At 47.7% G+C, this 23061-nt stretch overlaps 1 protein-coding gene across 2 annotated transcripts in view; it reads left to right on the forward strand.

The window, feature by feature from the left end:
* Window positions 1–23061, forward strand: part of GDPD5 (glycerophosphodiester phosphodiesterase domain containing 5) — a 104310-nt gene that overhangs the window by 41344 nt on the left and 39905 nt on the right. For both annotated transcript variants that reach the window (XM_059871471.1, XM_059871475.1), the window contains exon 2: window positions 1530–1704. In XM_059871471.1, coding sequence (XP_059727454.1) covers window positions 1588–1704 — 117 coding nt within the window. In that variant the 5' untranslated portion in view covers window positions 1530–1587. The remainder of the gene's footprint in view (window positions 1–1529; window positions 1705–23061) is intronic.

The raw sequence follows: 23061 nt of genomic DNA on the forward strand, positions 1-23061 counted from the left end.
CGGGCACAGGGAGGTGACCTCGACACAAGGGGGGACAAGAGCAGCAAACAGCTCTGGTGTCAGGCTGGCTGTGCCTGCCACCCCCCAGGGGACGAGCAGAGCCACGTGGGGAGCTGGGCTGGCCACACGTGGGTGTGTGGGTCGTGCCCACCTCGTGTCAGCACCCAGAGCAGCACGGGGAGCTCTGCTGAAAGCACAAAGCTGCCTCTGTGTCTGGGGGAGAGGGAAGGCACAGGGCTCTGGGGACAGCCTGGTGACAGCTCTGGAGCCACAACCTCCAGCCTCTGGGATGCTGAGTCCTGATTAAAGTGTCAGGGCAGGGCTGTCCTGGGCTGTCAGCACGGAGTGTGAATGGACACAGACAGACAGGAGCTGGGAGGGGTGAGCTCTCTGCGTCCCTGCTGACATTTCCAGACTCCAGCACTGTGTCTGCACTGCCTTGTGCATCAGCTGGAGTGAAAAATACAGTCAGCCCTGCTTTTGGAGGCTTCCTTCCATGGGATGTGTCAAGGAAAAGCTTTCAGGTGGCTGGTTTATCTCCCTTAGCCCAGCCATGCTTTGCTGGTGCCAGTGAGGATGTTGCTGCTCAGCTGTCACAGCTTTGCCCAAGACCTGAGCCCTGGGAATCCCACATGTAAGGAAGCAAAGTGTTTCCCCTGGAGAGGGTGGGATGTACTCACCCTGCACACAGCCCTGCATGCTCAGGAAAGGGGGAGCAAGCACTGTGCAAGCTCAGCTGCTGTCAAACTCCACTGCCAGCCCACGGTGATGCACAGAGCAGCACTGTGGGGCTGTGGGTGCACAGGAAGCTGTGGGAAACCTGTGGTGTGGGATCAAGCACAGCATCCAGCTCTGCATCCTGTGAGTGCTTGAGGGGTTTATAAAGGGAGAGGGTAATATCTGTGGTATACATTTTGTGTATACACACTCTGTATTCCATTTTCTTGGGGTTGTCCAGAAGTCTGGTCCTTGCTGGATCCCTTCCAGCTCAGGATAGTCCCTGATTCTGTGATGCCCCTTCTGCAGGAGGCATGGAAGTGTTTATTCCTTGTCTGGGACTGTTTTGCAGGCTCCGTGGGCTGCTGACATTAAACTGCTTTAGCGTGGCTCAGCTTCAGCTTTGTGGAGGTCTCTGAATTGATTTTCAGGTGGTTCTTGCAGCAGCTCTGTCTCTTTACACTTCAGTCATTCATAAGAACCCAGTCACCTGGGCTGCAGATCCTCATCCTGCTGCTTTTGTCCTCACATGGCTTTCCCTGCTGATAACTCCTGTGAGCACATTTGCTTTTGGTGGTGTGGGAGAAGCTGCAGGAGGAAACAAAACTTGCAAACTAATTAAACTTCTTGGTCTCATTGAGTAACGAGTGGGAGATGTTGGCAGGGCTGGGAACAGCTCTGATTCTCATCCCTGCTCTCAGCAGCCAGAGGACACGGTTAATTATTAAATTGCTTGTTAATGTATTGAAATATCGCTCGGGATTTTAATTTCCTTTTTTTTCTCTGTTGTTGTTTTCTCTGCTTTGCCCCAGGGCGCTCCCAGGAGCTGATGGATTAGTGGCAGCTGGCTCTGGAGGGGCTGGAAGGAGCATGGTTAAACACCAACCCCTGCAGTACTACGAGCCCCAGCTATGTCTGTCCTGTCTGACCGGGATCTACGGCTGCCGCTGGAAACGGTACCAGCGGTCACATGATGACACCACCAAGGTGAGCAGGGGACAGCAGCTGCCTGCCACCTCTCCCCTCTCCTGTTGGCTTGTAGCTCTTGGTTGAAAGCATGAAAGTTTTGGGTTTTTTTCTTATTTACTGGCTAGGATGTTTGATGGGAGTTGTTGGGCTGTCCCCGTATGGTCGATGTAGAGATGGGCACAGTGGGGGTGGTCATGGGGCTCCAGGGGATTGAAGGTGCCCAAATCTGTTGATATTGTGCTGAAGGGGAACACTTTCCTTGTGGTTTTTTTACTCCTGCTGGTGCTTGCAGCACCCTTGGCTGGATAAGTCCTGTGTTTCTGCAGCATCTCTGCCTTTGTGATGTGGTTTCAGTGGGCCCAGAAGGGACCTGGTGATCTTGGAGGTCTTTTCCAACCCTTATGATTCCGTTCTTGATGGTGGGATTTGGCCCCAGAAGGGACCTGGTGATTTTGGAGGTCTTTTCCAACCTTTATGATTCCGTTCTTGATGGTGGGATTTGGCCCCAGAAGGGACTTGGTGATCTTGGAGGTCTTTTCCAACCTTTATGATTCCATTCTTGATGGTGGGATTTGGCCCCAGAAGGGACCTGGTGATCTTGGAGGTCTTTTCCAACCTTTATGATCCTGTTCTTGTGTGTGACAATGAGTTTGTAGGTAGGGGAAAAGGGTGCCCAGAGAAGCTGTGGCTGGCCCTGGATCCCTGGAAATGTCCAAAGCCAGGCTGGACAAGGCTTGGAGCAGCCTGGGACAGTGGAAGGTGTCCCTGCCCATGGCAGGGGTGGCACTGGATCATCTTTGAGGTGCCTTCCAGCCCAAACCCTTCTGGGGTTTGATGAAAGGCAACAGAAGGTGAGAGCAAGCTGGGGGTGAATGGGAAAGCTGTTGGAGGTGACTCTTCCCTCCCCTGGATAAATTTAGATTGCAAGAGCTCTGCCAGAGGGCATCCAGGCTTGACTTGCACTTCCCCTCTTGCTCTGGGCTGTGAGATGAGGTCTTGTGATGTGTTGATAGGAAAAGTGTGAAAATATTGCTGTCAAAAGCACCCTGATACAGCGTCTGGGTAAGGATTTTGTTTTACTGTTCTCCTGTACTCCCATGTTGCCTGGGATGGTTTTTTAATGTGTGCTTACAAGTTTAAATTGGGGTTTTTTCCTTCTTTAAATCCTGTTTCATCTGGAAGTGCTCCCAGGGGGCCCTTTGGTTGCCTTTTGAATGCTTAATTTCGCTCTCCTATCGCTTGGCTCCTCTGTTCTGTTTTTAAGCCTATAACCAGGGATCTTCTTGGCTCTGGAGTGCTTTTCCTCTTGGAAAAGCAGCTGTGAAGGAGCAGACAGGGCTGTGTGGCAAATCCTGTGCCAGAAATGCTCCTGGTTGTGAATTGCAGCCATTGTTGGTGGTGCAGCTTGGCCAGGAGCTCCGCTGTGATTGGAAAGTCACGCCTTGAGTCTGTGCAGCCTGAAAACAAATTTCCTTTTGCAAAGTAGGAATGTTGGTGCTGTTTTCCCTCTGCTTTCAGCTTGGTCTGGGTGACCACTTCAAGCCAGCAGAATATTGCAGTTCTTAGCTAAAAATTTACAGGAAAGTTGCCATGAATTGTTCAGTGAAATCTGCCTCTGGTTGTGTTACCAAAAAATATCAGTGGCAGCTTTCCAAGTCTGCTTGGAATTTCCATTGGATTTTGCTAGTGCTGGAAAGGAATTCATTGTCTTTAAAGGTAGCTGATCCAGGCTTAAAACCATGTCCAGTCTGAGTTGGTCTTTTTAAAGTCTTTGTGAGGCCTCAACTTCCACTTTGGTAAAAGAGAGATGGAGACAGCAGCAGGAGTAGGAGAAGAAAGCAGGTAACACAGCCTGCAGCTCATTTTAGGCTTTCTTGTTAAAACATCAGACTCCCCAGAATAAAAGGCTTTCGTCTAAATTTGGATCATGACCCAACCTTGCCTCCCTGATCTCTTCAGCTGATGCCTGTGAATGTTTGGTGTCTGAATTGTGCTGCACCTCAACAGCCAGAATTTTAGTGATTCCTCTCTTTTTCCTTCAAATGTATGTACATCAAGCTTCCTACTCCACATTAAAAAATCTCATGAAAATTAGAATTTTAATTGGACACCTGAGTTCTAGGGTTTTTTTCTTGAGAGGTAGCTTGCTGGAATTGTCATTATCCTTTGCTTTTCTCTGACCTTTGAGTATGAAGAGAGAGGCTGGAGGCACACAACCAATATACTCTGATCTCCTTTTAAAATTTTGAACATTTGCAAAATTCCTTTTTTCTATTGTGGGCCCTCAGCTTTAATGGCAATATCCCCTTTCACTTTTTTTTTAAATATTTTTTTTAATGAAAGACACATGAAGGAGGAGAAATGTTCTTGCTGAGATTCAGATCATTATAATCTCTGTTGCTGGTGTGAGGAAGGAATTTCTGATCTAACCACAGCTTGTTCATCACATACTCAACCAAGGATTTTATGAAGTCAGTGCATGGAAGCTTTTTTTTTTTTAATTGTTTCCAAACCCCTGTTGTTTGTACACAGCAAATATCCCAGCCTGGAAATCATCCTGGGTGGGAGAGGGGACAAAGATTTCCTTCCAAAGGAAATAGCAATGATAATTTTTTAATCTATCCAGTAAAAAGAAGCCACTTTTATTGACTGGGCTATCAAACATGGTCTTTCTTTCCATCACTAATCTCCTAATCCTCTTCTTAATTGCAAGTTGTCTGAACTGTGAGGATGTGGGAGGGGAGATGTGCAATAAAGCCTCTCCCTGCCTTTATCTGCTGCTCATGTAGCTGCAGATCTATAAATGATAAATCAACCCCTTCCTATGAATTGGGCAGGATTTGTGCCCTTCAAGTGAAATGTGTGTGATTCCAGATAGTCCATTTGGTTAAATGCATCACATGACCTCCAGCTGAGGCTTCTGATGGCTTTTTGGGGTCCTTTTGTGCAGAGATAAGTGAGGAGCTGTGATCCATCAGCATAATGAATTGCAGGGCTGTGTCTGGGCTGTGTGTATTAATTCACTCTCTGGTGAAATGCTCTTGTCATTCCCGCTTGGCCAGAGCTGTGAAATGACCTGAACAGATGATCTAAGCCTGGGCTTTGGAGCTGGGACTTTGTCAGGGCTGATTCCCAAATGGCCAGAGGTCACTGCTCACAGAAATTGCTTGCTTTGCTGCAGTCTGCTGTTAGGGGATGGCTTCATTTGCCCTTTTCCCTGTGTTCTTCAATTTGGGAGGGTTTCAGACCACGGGCCTGAAGGCACAGGAGCTCTTGAGGGAGAGGGGCTCTTTCAAGGTTGTTTGATTTGAGGCTGGGCACTGAAGCATTGGATGTGAGCAGTGACTCAGAGCTGAGTCCCCATGAATGGATGTGTCCAATCATGTTGGCTTGATGGGCTAAATGCAGGGAAATCCAGTCACTCCATTAAATATCAGTGTGGTTTTTCCTTATTGTTCCTGAGGGTGCCCCCCTCATTAGAGGGGTCTGGGCTAGATGATCTTTAAAGGTCCTTTTCAACCCAAACTAGTCTGATTCCATGATTCTGGTTTTTTCCCCATGATGCTTAGAAATGAAAGCAAAACCAAGCTGTGTTTAGGGTCTGACACATCACTTAAACATCTTGTCAAATTCACCTTTGAGCCCTTCACTTTACAGAGAGGCTGTGAGGTGGATGATTGTCCAGGGAAACTGTGACAGCTGAGCCAGGCAGGAATTGCATTTGCTTTGTGTGGTGCCTTCAGACCAGACTTGGCAGAGTGTTACTGGTTTTAACTGGGAATAGCATATTTTGGCCTTCATGAAGGAGCAAGACCTCTCTTAGACAGGGCAGGATCCTGTGGAGGACTGGCAAGGAGCAGAGAGGTGTTCCAGCCTCAGGAACTGGGGTTAACCTGCCAGGACCTTGCTTCTCTTTGATTTCCACACCTCCTAGAAAGGTTGGGATGAACCAGCTTGCCCTGTGTCAAACAGGTTCCCTATTTCTGCTTTGAAGATGGGAAATCCCAAGTCCTGGAAACCCCAAAAAGCCACAGGATTAGAGCCTAATCTTGTGGTGCACCCTAAATATTGTCAGGGGGAGGATGTTTGATGCTGAATTGTGGTGCAGAATGCCTGTGGGGGAGAGTCTGCAAAACCCATTGACTGTGGGGCCTGGGCTGGGATTATGGGCTCAGACTGGGTGATTAACATGCCCTGGGATCTGTAAAGCTTTAGAGGTGTCAAAGGTTTTTCCTGCAGAGCATCTGCAAAACGTGGCTTTGGGCTCTGAACAGCCAGCTCTGAAGTGAGCTGCAGCTGGAGAAAGGGGGAAGAAAAGGGGGCAAGGAGGGATTTTGGGGCCCTTAGAGCCAGCCATGTGTTTTTACAGGGATTTCTTCCCCCTGGACACCTGGGTACAGCAGTGCTCCTCCAGTCTAAGGTGCAGCCACTCCCATAAAATCTTGACTGGTTTGAATATGCTCAATCAACTCCTGGTTTAACCCATATGGGAAAGCCTTTCCAGATTCTCCCTGTGAGTTCCCTGTACTGGTTTTGACTGGGATACAGGTAATTTTCTGCACAGCAGCTGCTCTGTGCCAGATTTTGTGACTGAAACAGTCTTACAGCTATTGCTGGAGATTTTTACACAGCATCAAGGTACAACATTTTCTGAATTCCTGCCAAGAAGGGGAAAAACTTGAGGTGGTTTTTCTGCTTGTTTTCCTAAACAAATGTTCTTCCTCTCAGCTGTGTAGTTGTTGTTAGAATTAAAATTTAATTATGTAACTCCTTTTTCCAAAGAGGCAGTGGGAACCTGTGATCCTGTTAATCCCAGGTTAATTAATTGTGTCTCTCTTTACTCAGACATTTAGTCCTTTCCCATGTGTGGAGCCATGAGTGTGAATTTTGAGGAGAGAAAATGAGAAAAGTGAAATGGCATTGACATCATGGGAGTTTGACTTGTGGGAGTCTGGATGTCAGAAGTTCTCTCTCTGACCTTGACAGAAGAGTGAAAAATTGTGGCCTTTTTCCAGAGGAGCCTTGGTTTTCCCCACCCAGAGGGAAGTGAATGTGACCTTGCTGCACTTGAGCTGGACTCCAGTGATTTGCTTTACATTTGGGGTTGAATTTGCCAGTCTCCTACTTCACCAACTCTGCTTTTCCAGCCTCTCTCGTGAATTCCCAGGTGTCCTGGAACAGATCCAAGCACGGTTGGGCTGTGACAGAGCAGAAAATGTTGGAGAGCAACTTTGCAGTGTGTCCTTACTTGGGTGGTGGATGCACTGGGAGAGGGCAGGGGCCAGTGGAAAAGGCTTTTTATCATCCTTTCTTTCTTTCCTATCCAAGTTGAAGGTGTTTTTTCTGTCTCTCATAAAAGTAGACTTGGTGGAAGTGCCTCAGGGATGCTTGTGGCTCCAAAATGACCACAGAAATTACCTAAATAAGAAGGAATAGGAAGGAGCAGGGTTAGTTTGTGGTGATGACCCTTGAGAAAGGTGGAAGAGGAAGAGGTGGAAGCTGGGGAAGGAACCAGTCTGGGAGAAGATCATAGAATGGGTTGGGTTGGGAAGAACCTTAAGGACCACCTAATTCCACCTTCCACTAGCCCAGGCTGCTCCAAACCCCATCCAGCCTGGCCTTGGGCACTGCCAGGGATCCAGGGGCAGCCACAGCTGCTCTGGGCACCTGTGCCAGGGCCTGCCCACCTTCCCAGGGAACAATTCCTTCCCAATATCCCATCCTAACCCTGCCCTCTGTCAGTTTAAAGCCACTCTCCTCTGTCCTGTCCTTCCAGGCCCTTGCCAAACACCCCTCTCTGAAATCATGGTCAGCAGGGAAGGGGCCAACTTGAGATCTGTGAGGTGTGGCTTTCCTGGCATTGCTCACCAGGCATTTCAGTCATCTGCCAGTCTGGTGTTTTGGAGAGGGCTCTGCTGCCTGAGAGGTCTGGGTGGGGATCCAAAGTGCTTGGCTTCCAGGAATGCTTGTGGCTTGTAGGAATTGGGAACCTCTGTGCTGCTGACATGTCTTATTAACAAAACTGATTAGCAAAGCTGAACACTGTAATGACTCTTCTTTGCTGGCTGTGAAGCTGATCTGTGATTTTTTTCACTGTCTCGTGTGTTCCTCTGGGAAAGGAAGCTTGGATTTAGGAGTGTTAGGTTGCAGATTTAAGCTTTTTCTCCAAGTTGTTTCCAGAAGAACTGTGGCCAAGCTCCAGAGTGGGATTTCAAGGGTGTAACCAGCAGCTTCTTGTCCATGGCTAGAGGTTTTAATTGTTTTTTGGTTGCTTCTCTTTGTACTCATCTCAGCCTTGAAAATTATTCTAATTTTTTTTGCCTTTGTGCCCTGTCTACAGTGAAGTGTTAAAAGCAAAGCTGGTGAACTGGTCTGGGCCCATAATTTCCAGTTTGACATGCAGTTTTGAGCCTTCTTTTGGCAGATACTTATTTGCAGATGATGTCAGCAAGCACTTGAGAGTCAATTGACTTCAGTGAAGTCAAACGAGGCCCTTTTGCAGGGAGAACTATGGAACAAAAAATGAAACAACTGAGGCTTCGTTTGAAGTGGGCACTTGCAGCCTGTGACTCCTAGAAACTGAATTAACTTCCTTGTGAGCTGTCCTGAAACTGGCTGGGAAGTCCAGGCTGACTTTTGGGGGACAAAAAGCAGTGCCACTGACCAGCAAGTGGAGTTTGGGTGGTTGTTCAGATCATGCTGCCTGTGCCAGAGATGGCCCTGGGGCCAAGGAGAGCAGCTCTGGCATCCCTGAGGCTGCTGGGCAGGCACCAGGCTCTTGGTTTGAGGGTGATGTGAACAGCAGAAGGCTGGAGACTTTAACATCCCCTTTATGCCAAAGTGTCCTTGCTGGACTCAAATTCCCAACCAAATTCCAGTGGGATCAAATCAGCTGGATGCTCAGCAAAGGGAGAGGAAGGAGACCCCAATCCTTGTCCCTTTCAGCAGAAACCAACCCTTCTCTTGATTGTAACCAAGAAGAGACCTCAAAGATGAGGTAATTCCAACCTTCCACCATCCCAGGCTGCTCCAAGCCCCATCCAGCCTGGCCTTGGACACACCCAGGGATCCAGGAGCAGCCACAGCTGCTTGGGCACCCTGTGCCAGGGCCTGCCCACCCTCACAGGGTGGAATTCCTTCCCAATATCCCATCTGATGATGCCTGGGGGGAGAGATGGGTGTTTTGGGTGTTGATGTGCTGGCTCTTTGCTCCCCCAGGCTGCTCCTGTGGCCACAAAGCTCTTTCATTCTCACTGCTGTCCCTTCACCTTTGACGTTTTCCCACGTGACTTTTTGTGGCCTTTCTGGAAAAACAAACCTGGTTCCTGTAATTCAGAGCTTGCTGTGCTGCCACGCCTGGTGTGTCACCACTCAAGCCACCCCTCTGTGGCTGTGCCTCCTTGTCTGGCTCTGTTCCTTCCCCAGCACGCTCAGGCTGTATCAGAAGTGGGGGTGTAGCTGAGCAGGATCTGGAAAGGATCTCTCATTTCACTGCTTTTTTCTCCCCCTGAGGCTGATGCAGATTTACTCTGTGTGTGTTTGCAGGATTTCGTAGCTGTGTGCTCAAGTCTGACCAAATTATTTTGCTGCTGCCATCAGGGATTCCTGTTTCTCCACCAATGATGGACTGGTGTCTGTCATGTGCTGGGCTTGAAATATCAAAGTTTTTGTGTGATGAGCCAGCTCCAGCATTTAAATTTACTGCCAGGATGGCTGATTGTTTGTTTTCTTTCTTGAGATTTAAAAAATAGTAATGAGTAAATAAGCCAAGCTTCTGCCTCCTCTCCAGAGGGATGCTGCCTTTGGACACTCAGCTGCTGCTGGGCCTTGTGGCTTCATTTGGTTTCCCTCTGGCAGTGCACTGAACCCATTTAAATCTCTCTTAGGGAAAAATAGGTAAATCCCTTCCATATGTCAAGTATTAGGAAACTACATGATGTCTCTGACTTGCACAAAGCATCCCCTTGTCTGGCAGATCCAGGAACAAGTGCACCCTTGTTTCTGGGAAGTCAAGCCCTAACCTCCTGCTGGTAAATCTGACATGTCCACTGTTTCAGGCAGTCTCTGTTGATGTCAGCTGTGCCTCTGGAAGCTGGGGAAGACCCTGGTTTTATCAATTTTCCCCTTGAAAGAGAGAGGCACTTCAGTTTTGCCTTGCTCTAATTCTTTTTTTATTCTAGGCCTTCAGGTCACTGGGTTGCCACCAGAGCTGGGGCAGAAAGCCTTTGGCACATTATCCCATTCAGTGGCTTTTGTCACCAGATGTGTCTTTGCCCTCTGGACCATCCTGTGGGATAAATAAGGCAGTGTTGGGATGGGGCAGCACTTTGTGGAGCAAAATGTGAGCACTGAGGACTTGCCAGCTGGGTCAGCCTGGAGGTCATCCTGCCCCCCATCCTGTGTGTGCTGCTCAGGGCTGGGCTTTGGGAGGAGCAGGAGATCAGCCTGCTGTGCTCTGGGCTCCTTCCTGCTCCCTCCTGCTTTGTGCCCATCTGGGCTTGAATGCAGATGGGATTTTGGGAAGGAATTGTTCCCTGGGAGGGTGGGCAGGCCCTGGCACAGGGTGCCCAGAGCAGCTGGGGCTGCCCCTGGATCCCTGGCAGTGCCCAAGGCCAGGCTGGACAGGGCTTGGAGCAGCCTGGGACAGTGGGAGGTGTCCCTGCCATGGCAGGGGTGGCACTGGGTGATCCTCAAGGTCCCTTCCCACCCAGCCCAGTGTGGGATTCTGTGAGAAAGGACTCTGGAAAAACATAAAACACAACCTGGGAAAGAGGGAGGGAAGATGAAGGGCAAGGAAATAAAAGAGTGCAGTGGTTGGGTCCAGTCTGATCCAGTATCTGTCTGTTCTTCTTGATTTTAATTAACTGATGTCCATCAACTGCCTGAAGAGTGGCTGGAGAGACCTTTCCAGTTTAATAGATAAAATTTGACAAGTGTCTTAATTGGAAATAAAGGTGTTTTCTGGTGAGATGGCTTTGGGTGGACACATGGACTTCTTAGAGAGATAAAAAGGAGTTGCAGTTACTCCTGAGCACACTCCCTCTGAGAGATGGACAATTGGAGGTGGTCCCAGGGACCTCCTTCCATATATTATATTTTCACATACTTTTTCATTTAGGATATTGTTCAGCTGCTCTGAGTCTCTTGTAGGACTCAGGCAGAGCTTACCTGCTTGGGAGTAGAAACTAATTCAGGATCCTTACCTTTTGGCTGTATATTTGCTGGATTTCTGGTGCTGTTGCATAAAAGTTTTTTTGTTATTTGATTGGTTTTTATTTTGTGATGAACTGGCTCCAGGTGGATAAGTAAAAAATTGCTTTTCCTGCTTTCTTTGAGTTGGACAGCTTATGATTGTGGAATGTGGGAATTCATTTGAAAGAAAACTGCTTCTGAAGTTACAGTTAATTTTCACCAAGAGCAGCTGTTGAAAACTGAGATTTCCATGACTTCAAACTTTATTAGTGGTCTTGTGATGGGAGGATTTAGGGATGGGGCCAGACTGCCCTCTGCAAATATATTAAACCAAATATATTGGGAGGTGGCTTGGTGTGTTGTATAAAAGGAAACTGAGAAAAATCAAATAAAAGGAATCTTTCTGCTCACCCTGGGCTGAAATGGCAGCCAAAAAATTTAAAGCAACCTCTGCTTTTATTTTGGCATCTTCATACCAGTTTCACTGGGATGAGCCCACAGGGCTGAACAAAGGAATGGCTGGAAAATTAATTTCCTTGGGATTGAAGACAAATTCTGCTCAGAGTTGTCTTTCAGTTACTCAGTGCAGCTGGAGTGAGCCTCTTGTTGTGCTTCAGGGTTTTAATTGTCTTCAGTGGGAATAATTAATTAATTGGTGTGAGTGTGGTATTTACTTTCACAGGTTTCAGATTTGCAACAGTTCTTAATTACAAAGCAATATCTGAAGGGGTTTCAAGAGAGCTGGAGAGGGACTTGGGACAAGGGATGGAGGGACAGGACACAGGGAATGGCTCCCACTGCCACAGGAAATAGATGGGACTTTGGGGAGGAATTCTTGGCTAGGAGGGTGGGGTGCCCAGATCAGAAATTAGGATTAGAAATTCTGTAAATAACTGCTAGAGAAGCCAATCAATCACCTATAAAAAGGTCAGCCCTGCTCAGGAGCTAATTGGGAAATTATCCAGAGCCTGGGTTTGAAGGCAAAGCAGCTGAAGCTGCAGAGAACACCCTGCCACCCCCAAATCAGCTGTGATTCCTGGTGGCACAGCCCCAGTGCCACCCAGCTCACCTCCAAAGCCACAGGCAGTGGCTGGTGCTGTCAGGAAGCCTCAGGTACCAGGGAGAAGGCTGATCCCAGGGATTCAGAATTCCTCAGTGGTGACACCAGCAAGGTCTCTTCCATCCCAGTCCATTCTGTGGTTCTATGCAATGCTAATCTCCAGCTGTTTGGGAGGTTTTTTTCTGTATATTTTCCCCTTGCTCTCATTTTGCCCCTCACCTCCTCTCCTGGTTCCATCTCAGACCTGCTGCCAGAGGAGCCCAAAATGAGCTGCCCTGGGGGGAACTGGCAGGAGAAGGAACTGGGAGCTCTTTTCTGGCTCTGGCTCTGTTGTACATCCTTGCAGAAGCCCCTTCCTGAGGGGGGGATGTGCAGTCTGGGCTGGTTCAGTGGGATCAGAGCAGCTAATGAGGGGTATTTCCCTTGGGATTCTGTGCCAGCACTCCATCCTTGGAGATAAATGTGTGCTGGGAAAAGGGGGTGTTAATTCAGCAGTGTGACATGGCAGCCTGGTACCTCTTGGTAGCATCATAATTCAGGCAGCACAGCAGCCAGAGGTGCTTGGCCACTTCTGGAAGGTGGGCAGAGCTGATGCAATGCATTTGTTGGGATTTCAGCCCCCCAAGTGCTGGTTTGGGTGTAGGATGATGCTCTTAATTCAACAGGCCACATGCTGAGCTGTCACCACTTCTTGGGTGAAATAAACCCCAATGTTTGCATTTGGTGGTTCCTTTCAAACCAAGCTCCTTGTTCAGTTTTCTGGAGGGGTTTGGGATTTGCCAGTGTGTGCTGGTTTTTGTAATATTTGGTATTCCTCTGGGATTTTTTTTTTCTTTCCAGTTGTACTAAAAGCCCTGAATGATGGATGTGATGAGATGAATTAAACATGGGCTGGCTCTGGCCCTTACCTCACCAATCTTTGGCTTTAGAGGTGTCAATTTAATGTTTCTCATTCATGTCAGTGGAGTGGCATTTGACACTTTCAGGGCCCTTCCAGTGCCTAAAGGGCTCCAGGAAAGCTGGAGAGGAACTTGGGACAAGGGACAGGACACAGGGAATGGCTTCCCACTGCTAGAGGGCAGGGATTTGGGGGATTTTGGGGATTTTGGGAAGGAATTGTTCCCTGGGAGGGTGGGCAGGCCCTGGCACAGGGTGCCCAGAGCAGCTGTGGCTGCCCCTGGATCCCTGGAATGCCCAAGGCCAGGCTGGACAGGGCTGGGAGCAGCCTGGGACAGTGGGAGATGTCCCTACTCATTGCTGGGGAGGTTGGACTGATGAGCTGTAAAAGGTTCCCTACAACCTCAAGCTATTGATTCCATTATTCTCACTCCTTTTTTTCTAGAAAATCCTGCAAAAATTCAGGAAAGCACTTTTTTTTTTCTGCTCTTGGGAACAAAGCTTTCCTGGGCTGGGCTTGTTCCTTCAAAGCAGATCTGTGTGAGAGCATGAAAGCAGCTGGGGAAAAGTGATGGAGAAGTGGCCCAGGGCACACAGAGCTGTCAGGATGGTTTAAGGTGTTAAATCAGCTGCCCACAGTGGCATCCCAAGGGAGGGCATTTGCCTCTGGGGCTGCCAGCAGTGGTGGATGGGCTCACCTGGAGCCAGGTGCTGCCTGGAAATGCTCCTGTCACTGCCAGGCCTGATGGATGGGGCAGTCTGGCACTGCCTTTGCAGCAGCAAAATGCAAATAATGCAAACAATGAGTGTGAAAGGGTCATTCTAGCTGTGCCAAAGCAGGCACCAACAGTGCCACAAAAAGTCACTGCTTGCAGCAAACCAAGCACTCCACCACACATTGCACCCAGACAAGCTGGGCCACTAAGGGAGCAGCTCACAAAATCCCAAGATTTTGCAAAATCCTGACTTCCCAAAATCCTGAGTTTATCAAAAGACAAACTTGAAAGAGCAAAACAAAAACTATTTTAAAAAACCTTGCTGCTTTACAAGTAGAGCCCATTAAAAGGCCATGTTTTAACTATAAAAAACCTAGTCATTTTTAAAAAGAGTGCTATAAAGCAGTAAAAATGCAAAATTACCTAATACTTACTCTCAGTGCAAAAAAGAAAAAAAAAATACAAACCACTGTCAGTGTGGAGGCTGGAGGGAATTTCTGGTTGCTTTTCTGAGCCCTTTTTGGGCTCATTTCTCTGCTGTGCCTGAGATGCTCTTGGATCTGTTTTATTCTCAAGCCTTGCACCCCTTCTAATTATTGAGGGCTTGCCAAGCACTCCAGGACAGCTTTGGAAATGGAGACTTGTCTTCTCCTCTCCTCTGACTTATCTCCAAATGGGAATAGTCATTTTACCCCTGAGATGCTGCTTTACCTGTGCTCTGGAAATGGATCCCAAATTGGGATATTGCACCTCAGGGAGAATCTGGGAAGCATCTGCTGCTGCTGGCACATTAAGTGGTTATGAGCACTAAAACAGCTTTAGGAGAAGCCAGCACTCAGCTTCTTATTAGTCCAGTGCCTCTGTGGCTTGGAAACAAATTAAATTTGAGATTTTCCACACTTGCAACCAATGTTTAAAGCTATTAGAGAGGTAAGAAGCTGAAATGGCTCTAAAGCCTCCATTACAATTTTACCACTGACTGAAGGGTTTTTCAGAGGTGGCAAGAAGGATTTTTAAAGCTGCTGCTGCTGGGCTTGCCTTCTTTAGAAGCCTGCAGTGAGGCTGGGGAGGGGGGTGGATGTGGTCCAGGAGGAAGTTCTGCCAGCCCTGGTGCTGAAATGCTCCCTGGGGATGGCCAAGGGTGAGGGGACAGTGCCTTTGGAGACTCCAGGGTGTCTGAGGGCAGAAAAAGCAACAGGAGGAAAAGAAACTCTCCCCTTCTGCATTGCTTCCACCAGCACAGGCTTGTTCAACAGCTAATCTTGCCCAGAGTGAACTTTTTTCTTCCTTTTCCCCCCCATTTCTTGGCAGTGGAATGATTCATGTAGCTTTGTGGTTTTTATTTAATTGGTGCTTCTTTCCCTCCCTTTTTAACCTGTTCTGGTTTTCTTCCTCTTTCTGTGATCTCCTTTCTTCTGTTTGCTTGGAAGGAGAGAAATGGCCCAAATCCCTTTCCCCAGAGCTGCAGTACCACCAGACTGCTCCAAGGCTGTAAACTCAGATATTCCATGTGCACCAGAGCTGGCTGAGCACAAGGAGTTCCTGTCCTCTTGTTCCTGATGATTTAAAGACAACACCAGACTAAGAAAGAGATTTTATTTTGCCCTGCTTTGAGATCGATAAAGAAAAGATCTGGGTGAATTTCCTGGTGCTTCTCAGAGTCAGGCAGAGTGTGTTCCTTCTGCTGTTCAGGTTTTTTTATATATATATTATTTTTTTTCCCCCTATTTTTGCTTTTTCAGGATTGACTTTCTCAGTGGCTGCTGGGTGTTAAAGTTGGGTGGGAACTCCTGGTGGAGAACAGAAAATGAAACTTTCAGATATCATTGTTTCCTCTGGACGTGTTTTGTCCTCCTTGTTGGAGCAAGTTAAGGCTTGAGGATGCCTTCAGAATCAGGAGATGCATGAAATGCCACCCAGTTACCTCTGGAAAGTCATTTCCTAGGTGGAAATTTGATATTTTCTGAATTATGGTGTCTTTTTGATGGAGGTCTTGACTTTGGCAGGCTCCACCTTCTACAAACACCTCAGAAGATCACCAGGAAGGAGTTAGCAAGGGGAGAAAAAACAGATATGTGGACATGCTTTGGGGAAAAATCATTCAGTTCATGCACTGCCCAATTTTTGGACTCTTGCCTTGCTTGTGGGCTTGGGATACATGAAATGCTTTTTGCACTGGTGGAAAAGAGGCTTTGAGTTTAATGATTCTTGTATGGACATCTTGAGCTTTGTTCAAACACTTTTGTCTGTCATCACAGCGCTGGCTTGAAATAGGATTAGGGTTTGTTTTCCTTGGCTTCCCAAAATTTTGCTTAAGGAGGACTTCAGCTCTATTATTAAGCCATGTTTAGTGTGTAGGGACACTGACACTGCTGAGGAAAGCTTGTGAAATAAATCATGTGCTCCTTGTGTGTTTGGCTGCTGCTTTTTATTTGTTAGGACTTTCAGCAGTGGATTTGCTTTCATATAATTTGGTGGGAGGAGGGTGATTTAAATATGAATTTGATTATTTCCAGTGGTAGGAAAGGAGCCCTCTGTAGCTGTGTGCTGTCACTGCTGCCTGCAAAATTGCAGCTATTTATCCTCCTCGGGGTCCTGTTGCAGTCAAATTCCAGATGTCAGAGTTTGCTGGGGTTTAAAAATGATTTTAATTTTCTCAGAGGTCTGGAGAGGGTGTCAGGATTGATTTGCTGTCTGGGAACAGAGGCTTTGGTTTTGTGGCCTCTGAGCATGAAAGACAAATTCAGGGTCACTGTTTATCTCTTCAGAGGCTTTGTGAATATGGAAAACCAACTTGTCCAGATCAGCCTCCTCTTGGAAATGCTGCTTTTCCTGCAGGGACAAGAGAAGGCTGGTGGGGAAAATGGGATGGGTTGGGTTATCCTGATGGAATTGCTTTTGTCTCTAAATAGTGCAGGACCCTACAGTGGCATCAGCCTGAGCAGGAAATGTTTTTGTTTGCAGGGCTCACAAAGAGTATTGTGCCTTTTACAGACAGAGAGATGGCTGTGAACCCCTGAAAAATTCCAGATTTTCCCTGTTTCTGAACTGCAGGATAGGGGCAAAGATAAAACAGGGATGCTTAGGTGTTGTGTGAAGTTGTTCATTGTAATGATTCCTCTGGAAGAGCTTTCTGGGAGTGATTTTAGGGAAATCCCAGGGTTTCTCTGGCCTCATTCTGTGTCCAGGGATGTTTAATCCAGTTGTTTCCAAGATGCTCCTATCACTTTTGGGCTGCTCCCTGAGCTTTGATGGAGATTTACTGATTCCTGTGCCCTTCCTGTGACTTTCCCTCGGGAGCATCTGGTGATGGTTCACCTCTGGGAAAGGCTGAGGTGTTTTTTTGAATATGTTACACTAAAAACAAACAAAAAAAAACCATTGAGGAGTGCAAAACTGGGCTAAAAGAGCTGGTACCTGGGATGGTGGGGGTTGGAGAAGCTGAATTCCAGGTGGGAAAAGGTGAAGAGCTCAACAAGTCTAGACCTGGGGGTGCTGGTCCAGGTGCTCTCAGCCAGAAGAGAAGGATAATTTGGTTTAAAAAGATGCTGTTGTGGGGGGAAGATTCCCAAGCTGCAGGATTCTTTAAAAATTTAATCTTAAATCTTAAAATGTAAAGCCCAGCCTCAATCTAATGAGGAATAAAAGGAGGGAGGTGCAGTGTGTCACTATATATGGTGTTATGGGAATTCTGCTTCCAAAGCAGATCTTTAATTTGTACCCTGCTCGAGTTGTTGACTCTAATTTATAACCCAATAAACCTATAGATTGTTGCTCAAAGCAGGCCAGGGATATTATATCAGGCCAGATCTAATAATTTAGGAGCAGTTTATTAAGTTTAATAGCATCTAAGGTGCAATTGCTTTTATGGGCTGGCTTATTCCATGTGGCAGCACCTGGTTTGTTCCAAGGTGTGTCCTGAATCCATGGCTGCAGCCTTGTCTGATTGCTCCTGATGGGGGAATTGTGCTGTCCAGGGGTGATAGGAGTTGTTTTCCAACCCCTCTGCCCCATGGCAGGGCTTTGGAGCTGGGTTTTCCAACCCAAACAGTTCTGTTTGTGTACCCTGCTGATTCTGTGACTGGTGTTTGTTGAGCTTTGGTTTGTGGGGTTTCTAGGTTTCTGTGTAGTTGGTTTATTATTTTGTTTAGGGTGGTTTTTGTCTGCTTGGTTGTTTTTAGAAGCATTTTTTTGTGTGTGTGCCACAGGCCATGGTTTTGACAAGGTACTTTTGATAAGGTTTATTTGCTTTTTTTAAATACCTGCCAGCAGGAAACAGAGTTCAGCCTTCTCTGAGCTACTGTTTGATTCTGTCAGATTTATTTTCTATTCCTGCACGACCTCAGGCAGCTGCCACGTCTGTCTGGTGGTTTCCCACATGCATCAGCTCTGGGAGCTGGGAGCACTGCATGTTAATAACTCAGTTTTGCACTCAGCATGGAGCTCAGTGAGAAGAAAAAGACTTGGCCACAGAAATAAATCTTCCAGTTCCCCTGAAGTCCACATTTTCTGCTGGAGACCTTCTGGTGCAGGGGGGGGTGTGAGGAGAAATATCAGGCTGTTCATGGGCAGAGCCCAAACTTCTGGACAAGATTCTCCAGGGAGCCAAAGGTCCCCCCTGAGCCTCCTTTTTCCCAGGCTGAGCCCCCTTTCCCAGCTCCCTCAGCAGCTCCTGGGGCTCCAGCCCCTTCCCAGCTCTGTTCCCATCCCTGGACACACTCCAAAATGTGATTTTTAAATTCTTTTCAATTTTCTTATGGATCATGTAAGTGACCTCAAGCTCAATCTGCTCCTGTAAATGGTCCAGATCTGTTCTCTGGGCCAAACTGGATGGTTTTGTGGTTTTGTGCCTGCTTCTGGCAACCCTTCTCCTGCTGGGAATGCCAACATCCATATCCACTTCTCCCTGTGGCTTCCTAATTTGAACTTGGGGGGTGCATATTCCACCTTTTTCCTGTCTCTTGCCTCCTGCAAGCTCAGCTGTAAATCAGGTTGGCTTGTGGCCACAGCCTGCTGCCAGGAGATTTATTGACACTACTTTTATTCTTTTTTTTTTTGGTTTTTTCACTCTGGCATCTCAGACTGCACTCAGTGCAGTCATTGCTTTAGGGAGGATGTTTTGGAGGGGTGGGCCTAGGCTGGAGAAAATCAGTTTTTGATGTTGTTTCTTTGATGGATGAACAATTGATAGGAAAGCTTTGCTCATCAAAGATTTGTGTGGTGGAAAAAAAAAAAAAAATAATTTCAGGCCTCCCTGGTTTTGCCCTCTCCATCCTTTGTGTTGCTCCCAGAGCTGCTGGCCACAGCTGGGAGATGCTTTGGGAAACACCCCCTGTGATAGACAGGGAAGGGCCAAATCAGCCCTGTCTGGGTATTAAATGCAGCAAGAAAGTGTAAAAGACCACATCCCCCAGGGGGAATGCTCCTGCTTGGCTTCAGGGCCATTGCTTTTCCTTTTCTGCTGGCTCTTCTGAGAGCTGCAGCCTGTTTGGTGCTGGAGCAAACCCAAGGAGAGGTTCCTCTGGAGCCTGTGGGCTGAAACAGCAGATGCACCTCCTACCTCTGAGCTTCCTGGGCTGCCTTTGGAGAGGAAGGAACAGAGAGTCCTTCTGCATCTCTGTGAAATACCCCTGATATTCTCTCAGCAGATCTGGAGCAGCAATAACCAGGCTGCTGAAGAGGCTGTAAAAAAATGGGAAATATGGCTTAGCACGTGCTATATTTAGAAATTCCATCAGTCCTGCTGAAATGGGAGCTGTGGGTAATTCAGATATTTCCTGTGGCAAAGGATTGGATTTTTGGGGGTGGGTGTCCTGCAGGCAGACAGTTGACACCCTCAAGTGGGTTTGTAAATGAGATTTTACTTTTCCTGTGCTTCGTGTAGGCAATGCTGGCTGTATTCTCATTTTAAAAAATGAACAGGTGTCTTATACCAAATGTGCCTTGATATAATTAGTCATAATTAAGAACCAGGACTGCTTTAGCTGTTGATGGAAAAACTGGGTATTTTTCTCACCAGCTGCTTCTCACTGAAGCAGTTTTGATGCTCTGAGATGCATGGAAAAAACCCAGCCCAGCCAAAGGCAGAACAAGCTCAAGACCATTCTTCCCCAAAATTCCTTGTCTCAGTTGTACAAACCCCTGCTTAGGGATTGTGATGACAAAGCTCACAGAGGTGACAGATGACTTTGCAGTGACTCTGCAGATGACTTTCCTGCCATGGGTTTTGCTGCACGAGCAGTTTTTGCTCTTGCAGGAAGAAGGAGAGAAATGGGCTGGAAAGCTTTCTTTGCAGGGCAGGTAAAAATTAAATTACTTCAGAAAATTCTATTTTTTTTTTCTTTACTATGCATTTATCTTACCTTTCCTCAGGTCCAAGATGTTTGTTATTATCTGAACAGAGCAGGAAGAGAAAAAATTGGTTCTGAGTGTGGTCAGCAGCCTTTAGAGCATTTTGATGTCTGCCAAGCTTCCCCTCCAAGCAGTAGATTGAAGAGCTGCTTTGCTCCATGAGGAAGGAGGAGAAGGATCATGGAATGCAGGTGTTACACCTTGGCATCACACAGGCTGTGCCTCATTTTGGGCCATATTCTGTGCCACAAGCAGGACAGAGGTTGTGTGGTTGGGATAAAACCCATCCTTTTTGGGCTGCTGTTGTTGACACTCTGGGTGTGATCTATTCCTGTGCTTGGAAATATTTTTTATTAGCATCTCTGCCAGATGTGAAGCCAAAAGCCACGTTTTCCATTGTCTGTAAAAGCCCAGGCTGCAAACCAGTGGTGCTTTGGGAATTCTTTCCTGCATTCTTCCCTGAGCTGGGATCTGTCTGGTCCATCCCTCTCCTGGCCACCACAGGGGCTTTATCTCAACTTGCTGAATCCACCTTGGGTCGTGCAAAGAGATGAAAGTGTGGAAAGCATTTTGCTCATCCAAAGTGTCCACAGTCACGTGGGAGAGCTGCAGGATCAGCACTTTTTTTTTTTTTTTGAATGATGGAGTAGGGAAAATCTTGAGCTTTGGGGTATTCTCAGTGCCAGCTGTTTTGAACTTCCAGAAAATGCCCTCTCCAGGTTGTCCTCTGGAAGGGGAGTGGAAAGTCAGGCTGGCTGTGCTGCTGCTTGGACCAAGTGTGGAGTGCAGGAGCAGCAGCTTGGCAGATTTGTTATTTCTGTGCCACCTTCCATCGCTGTCATCAACGTGCAGCTCTTGAGCAGAGCAATAATTATTCCCATTTCCACAGAGCTGAGAAGATGAGCCACATTAAAATGCCTTTTCTGGAACTGCAGAGGGTTTTGTGGTGAGGAAATGAAGAGAGTTTTCTCTCCAAAGAGCAGCCACCCTAGTGCTGCTTTGCTTCCAAGGGCACTCACTGGACATCCCTGCAGATTCCTGGGCTGATCCCCCAGCCTGGGCAGCAGGAAAAGGGGGATCCTGCCCCTGAGCCCAGGTGAGAGCCCACCTGCAGAGCTGCCCCAGCCCTGGGGACACAGCAGCAGCACCTGGAGCTGCTGGAGAGAGCCCAGAGGAGGCTCCAGAGCTGCTCCAGGGCTGGAGCCAGGCTGGCAGAGCTGGGGGTGCTCACCTGGAGAGGAGAAGGCTCCAGGGAGAGCTCAGAGCCCTTGCAGGGCCTGAAGGAGAGCTGGAGAGGGACTGGGGACAGGGGATGGAGGGACAGGACACAGGGAAAGGACTTATCCACCCCCCTTCTCTGTCAGTCTGGGATATTGGGATGGAATTCCTGGCTGTGAGGGTGGGCAGACCCTGGCACAGAGTGCCCAGAGCAGCTGTGGCTCCCCCTGGATCCCTGGCAGTGCCCAAGGCCAGGCTGGACAGGGCTTGGAGCCCCCTGGGATAGTGGAAGGTGTCCCTGCCCATGGTCCATTCCATCCCAAACCATCCTGTGGCTCTATGAAATGGTAAATTTGCTCTGGTTCCAGAAAGGTGACTCAGGAATTCCTCCCTTGGGAACTCCTCGTCTCCCTGGCCGTGCCTCTTGCTCAAAGCCTCCTTTGTGCTGCTTTTGCTGCAGATGTTCCACCTTTAAATGAAGAGAAATAAACCAGATTGAATAGAGCAGGGCCCCTCCTTTGGGCTTGGCAGTGTTCAGGGGCTGCCCTGGCAGGAGCAGGGAGGGGATGGAGCAGTTCCAGAGCCTCTTTCAGCCCAGGCACCGAGGCATTTCAGGTTTTCACCACTGAGGCTCTTGCTCCTGCTTCAAACAGGAGGGGAACAACTTGTTTCTCTTGTCTGCACCTTGGCTGCTTGCCTTTCAGCCCTGGTGATGGGTACTGAGGGGAAATAGCTGCAGGGGAAGCCCTGGCTCCTGTCCAGACACGCATGGCAGGGTTGTTGTTACATAATTCAACTTTGCCATGCCAGAGTTTATAAACATCCCAGAAAATGCCCACTTGCAGCAGCAGTGATGTGAGTGTGATGTGTCAGAGCTGCTGGGAAGTGAGAAGGGGACCTTGTGTAAGTCAGACCTTTCACTTCTTTGCTGCAGCTTTTATTGGCCCATAAATTTGGCTTATTTTAGTCCTTGCTTTTGTGCCTCCCAGTGGTTTCTGAATAACACAAGCATTTAGACACCTACTGCTTTAGCATTTTCCTTGCTGCTGTCCTCAGCTGGAGACCAGCTGACCCTTCAGGCAGAATTGCTCGATGATCAACCCTTGCAAATGCTTTTTTTTAATATGTCCTTGCCTGTCACTTGTGCTACCAATGGAGAGAGAGAGGGGAAAGAAGCTGGGTGGGTTTCCATGTGGGGTGATGCTCTGGTTTGCCTTTTGGTGTTGTTGCTCCTGGTTTAGCTTTGTCCTTCTGCATGTGCTGCCGTGGAGGTTCCACAGGCTGGTCTTTGTTGGTCATACCAAGCAAAATTTTCCTAGACCCCAACTAGAGGGTCTAATCTGGGGTTTAATCCAGAAAAAGTGGATATTGGTCCCAAGAATGGCACCCACTGCCTCTTTTCCTCTAGGGATTTTGTCTTCCAGCACTGGCTGGTGATGCTCTTGCCCTTTCAACCAGCACAGAAATCCTTGGTTCATTTTTGTTTCTTTTGTGCCAAGCATCATGACAGGATAGTATTTTTAGAACTTGTCTTGCAGACATTTGCTGCCAAGGGTAAGAGGCGAGGGAAAAATTGTCCAAGGAATAAACTTACTGTCTGTTTCTTCTCCCAGTCCAATCATTCACCCTTGGATCTATTTGACATCTGTGTCAGATTATTTAGGATATTTTGTAGAACCTTTCAGGACAGAATTCCTGTAAGCAATTCTGAAATGCAGTAGTTCTCTTTAAATAGGGATAAATATTCAGGATTTCTCTCATCCACTGTTCTTCCTGTGAAGCTGTGCTTATTAAACTCATGAACACCCAAGAGGAGAGAGCTGGGGGCACATCTGAGCCTGAGCTGGACAAATGGCAGAAGCAGTTTGGGGCCAGGGCAGAAATAGGATCAGTAAAGGCAAAAGTGGAGCTGTTTCCCCTGGCACTGAGTGATCCTCAGAG

This window comes from Haemorhous mexicanus, chromosome 2 (genome assembly GCF_027477595.1).
Source record: "Haemorhous mexicanus isolate bHaeMex1 chromosome 2, bHaeMex1.pri, whole genome shotgun sequence".
In the NCBI taxonomy this organism is placed as follows: Eukaryota; Metazoa; Chordata; class Aves; order Passeriformes; family Fringillidae; genus Haemorhous; species Haemorhous mexicanus.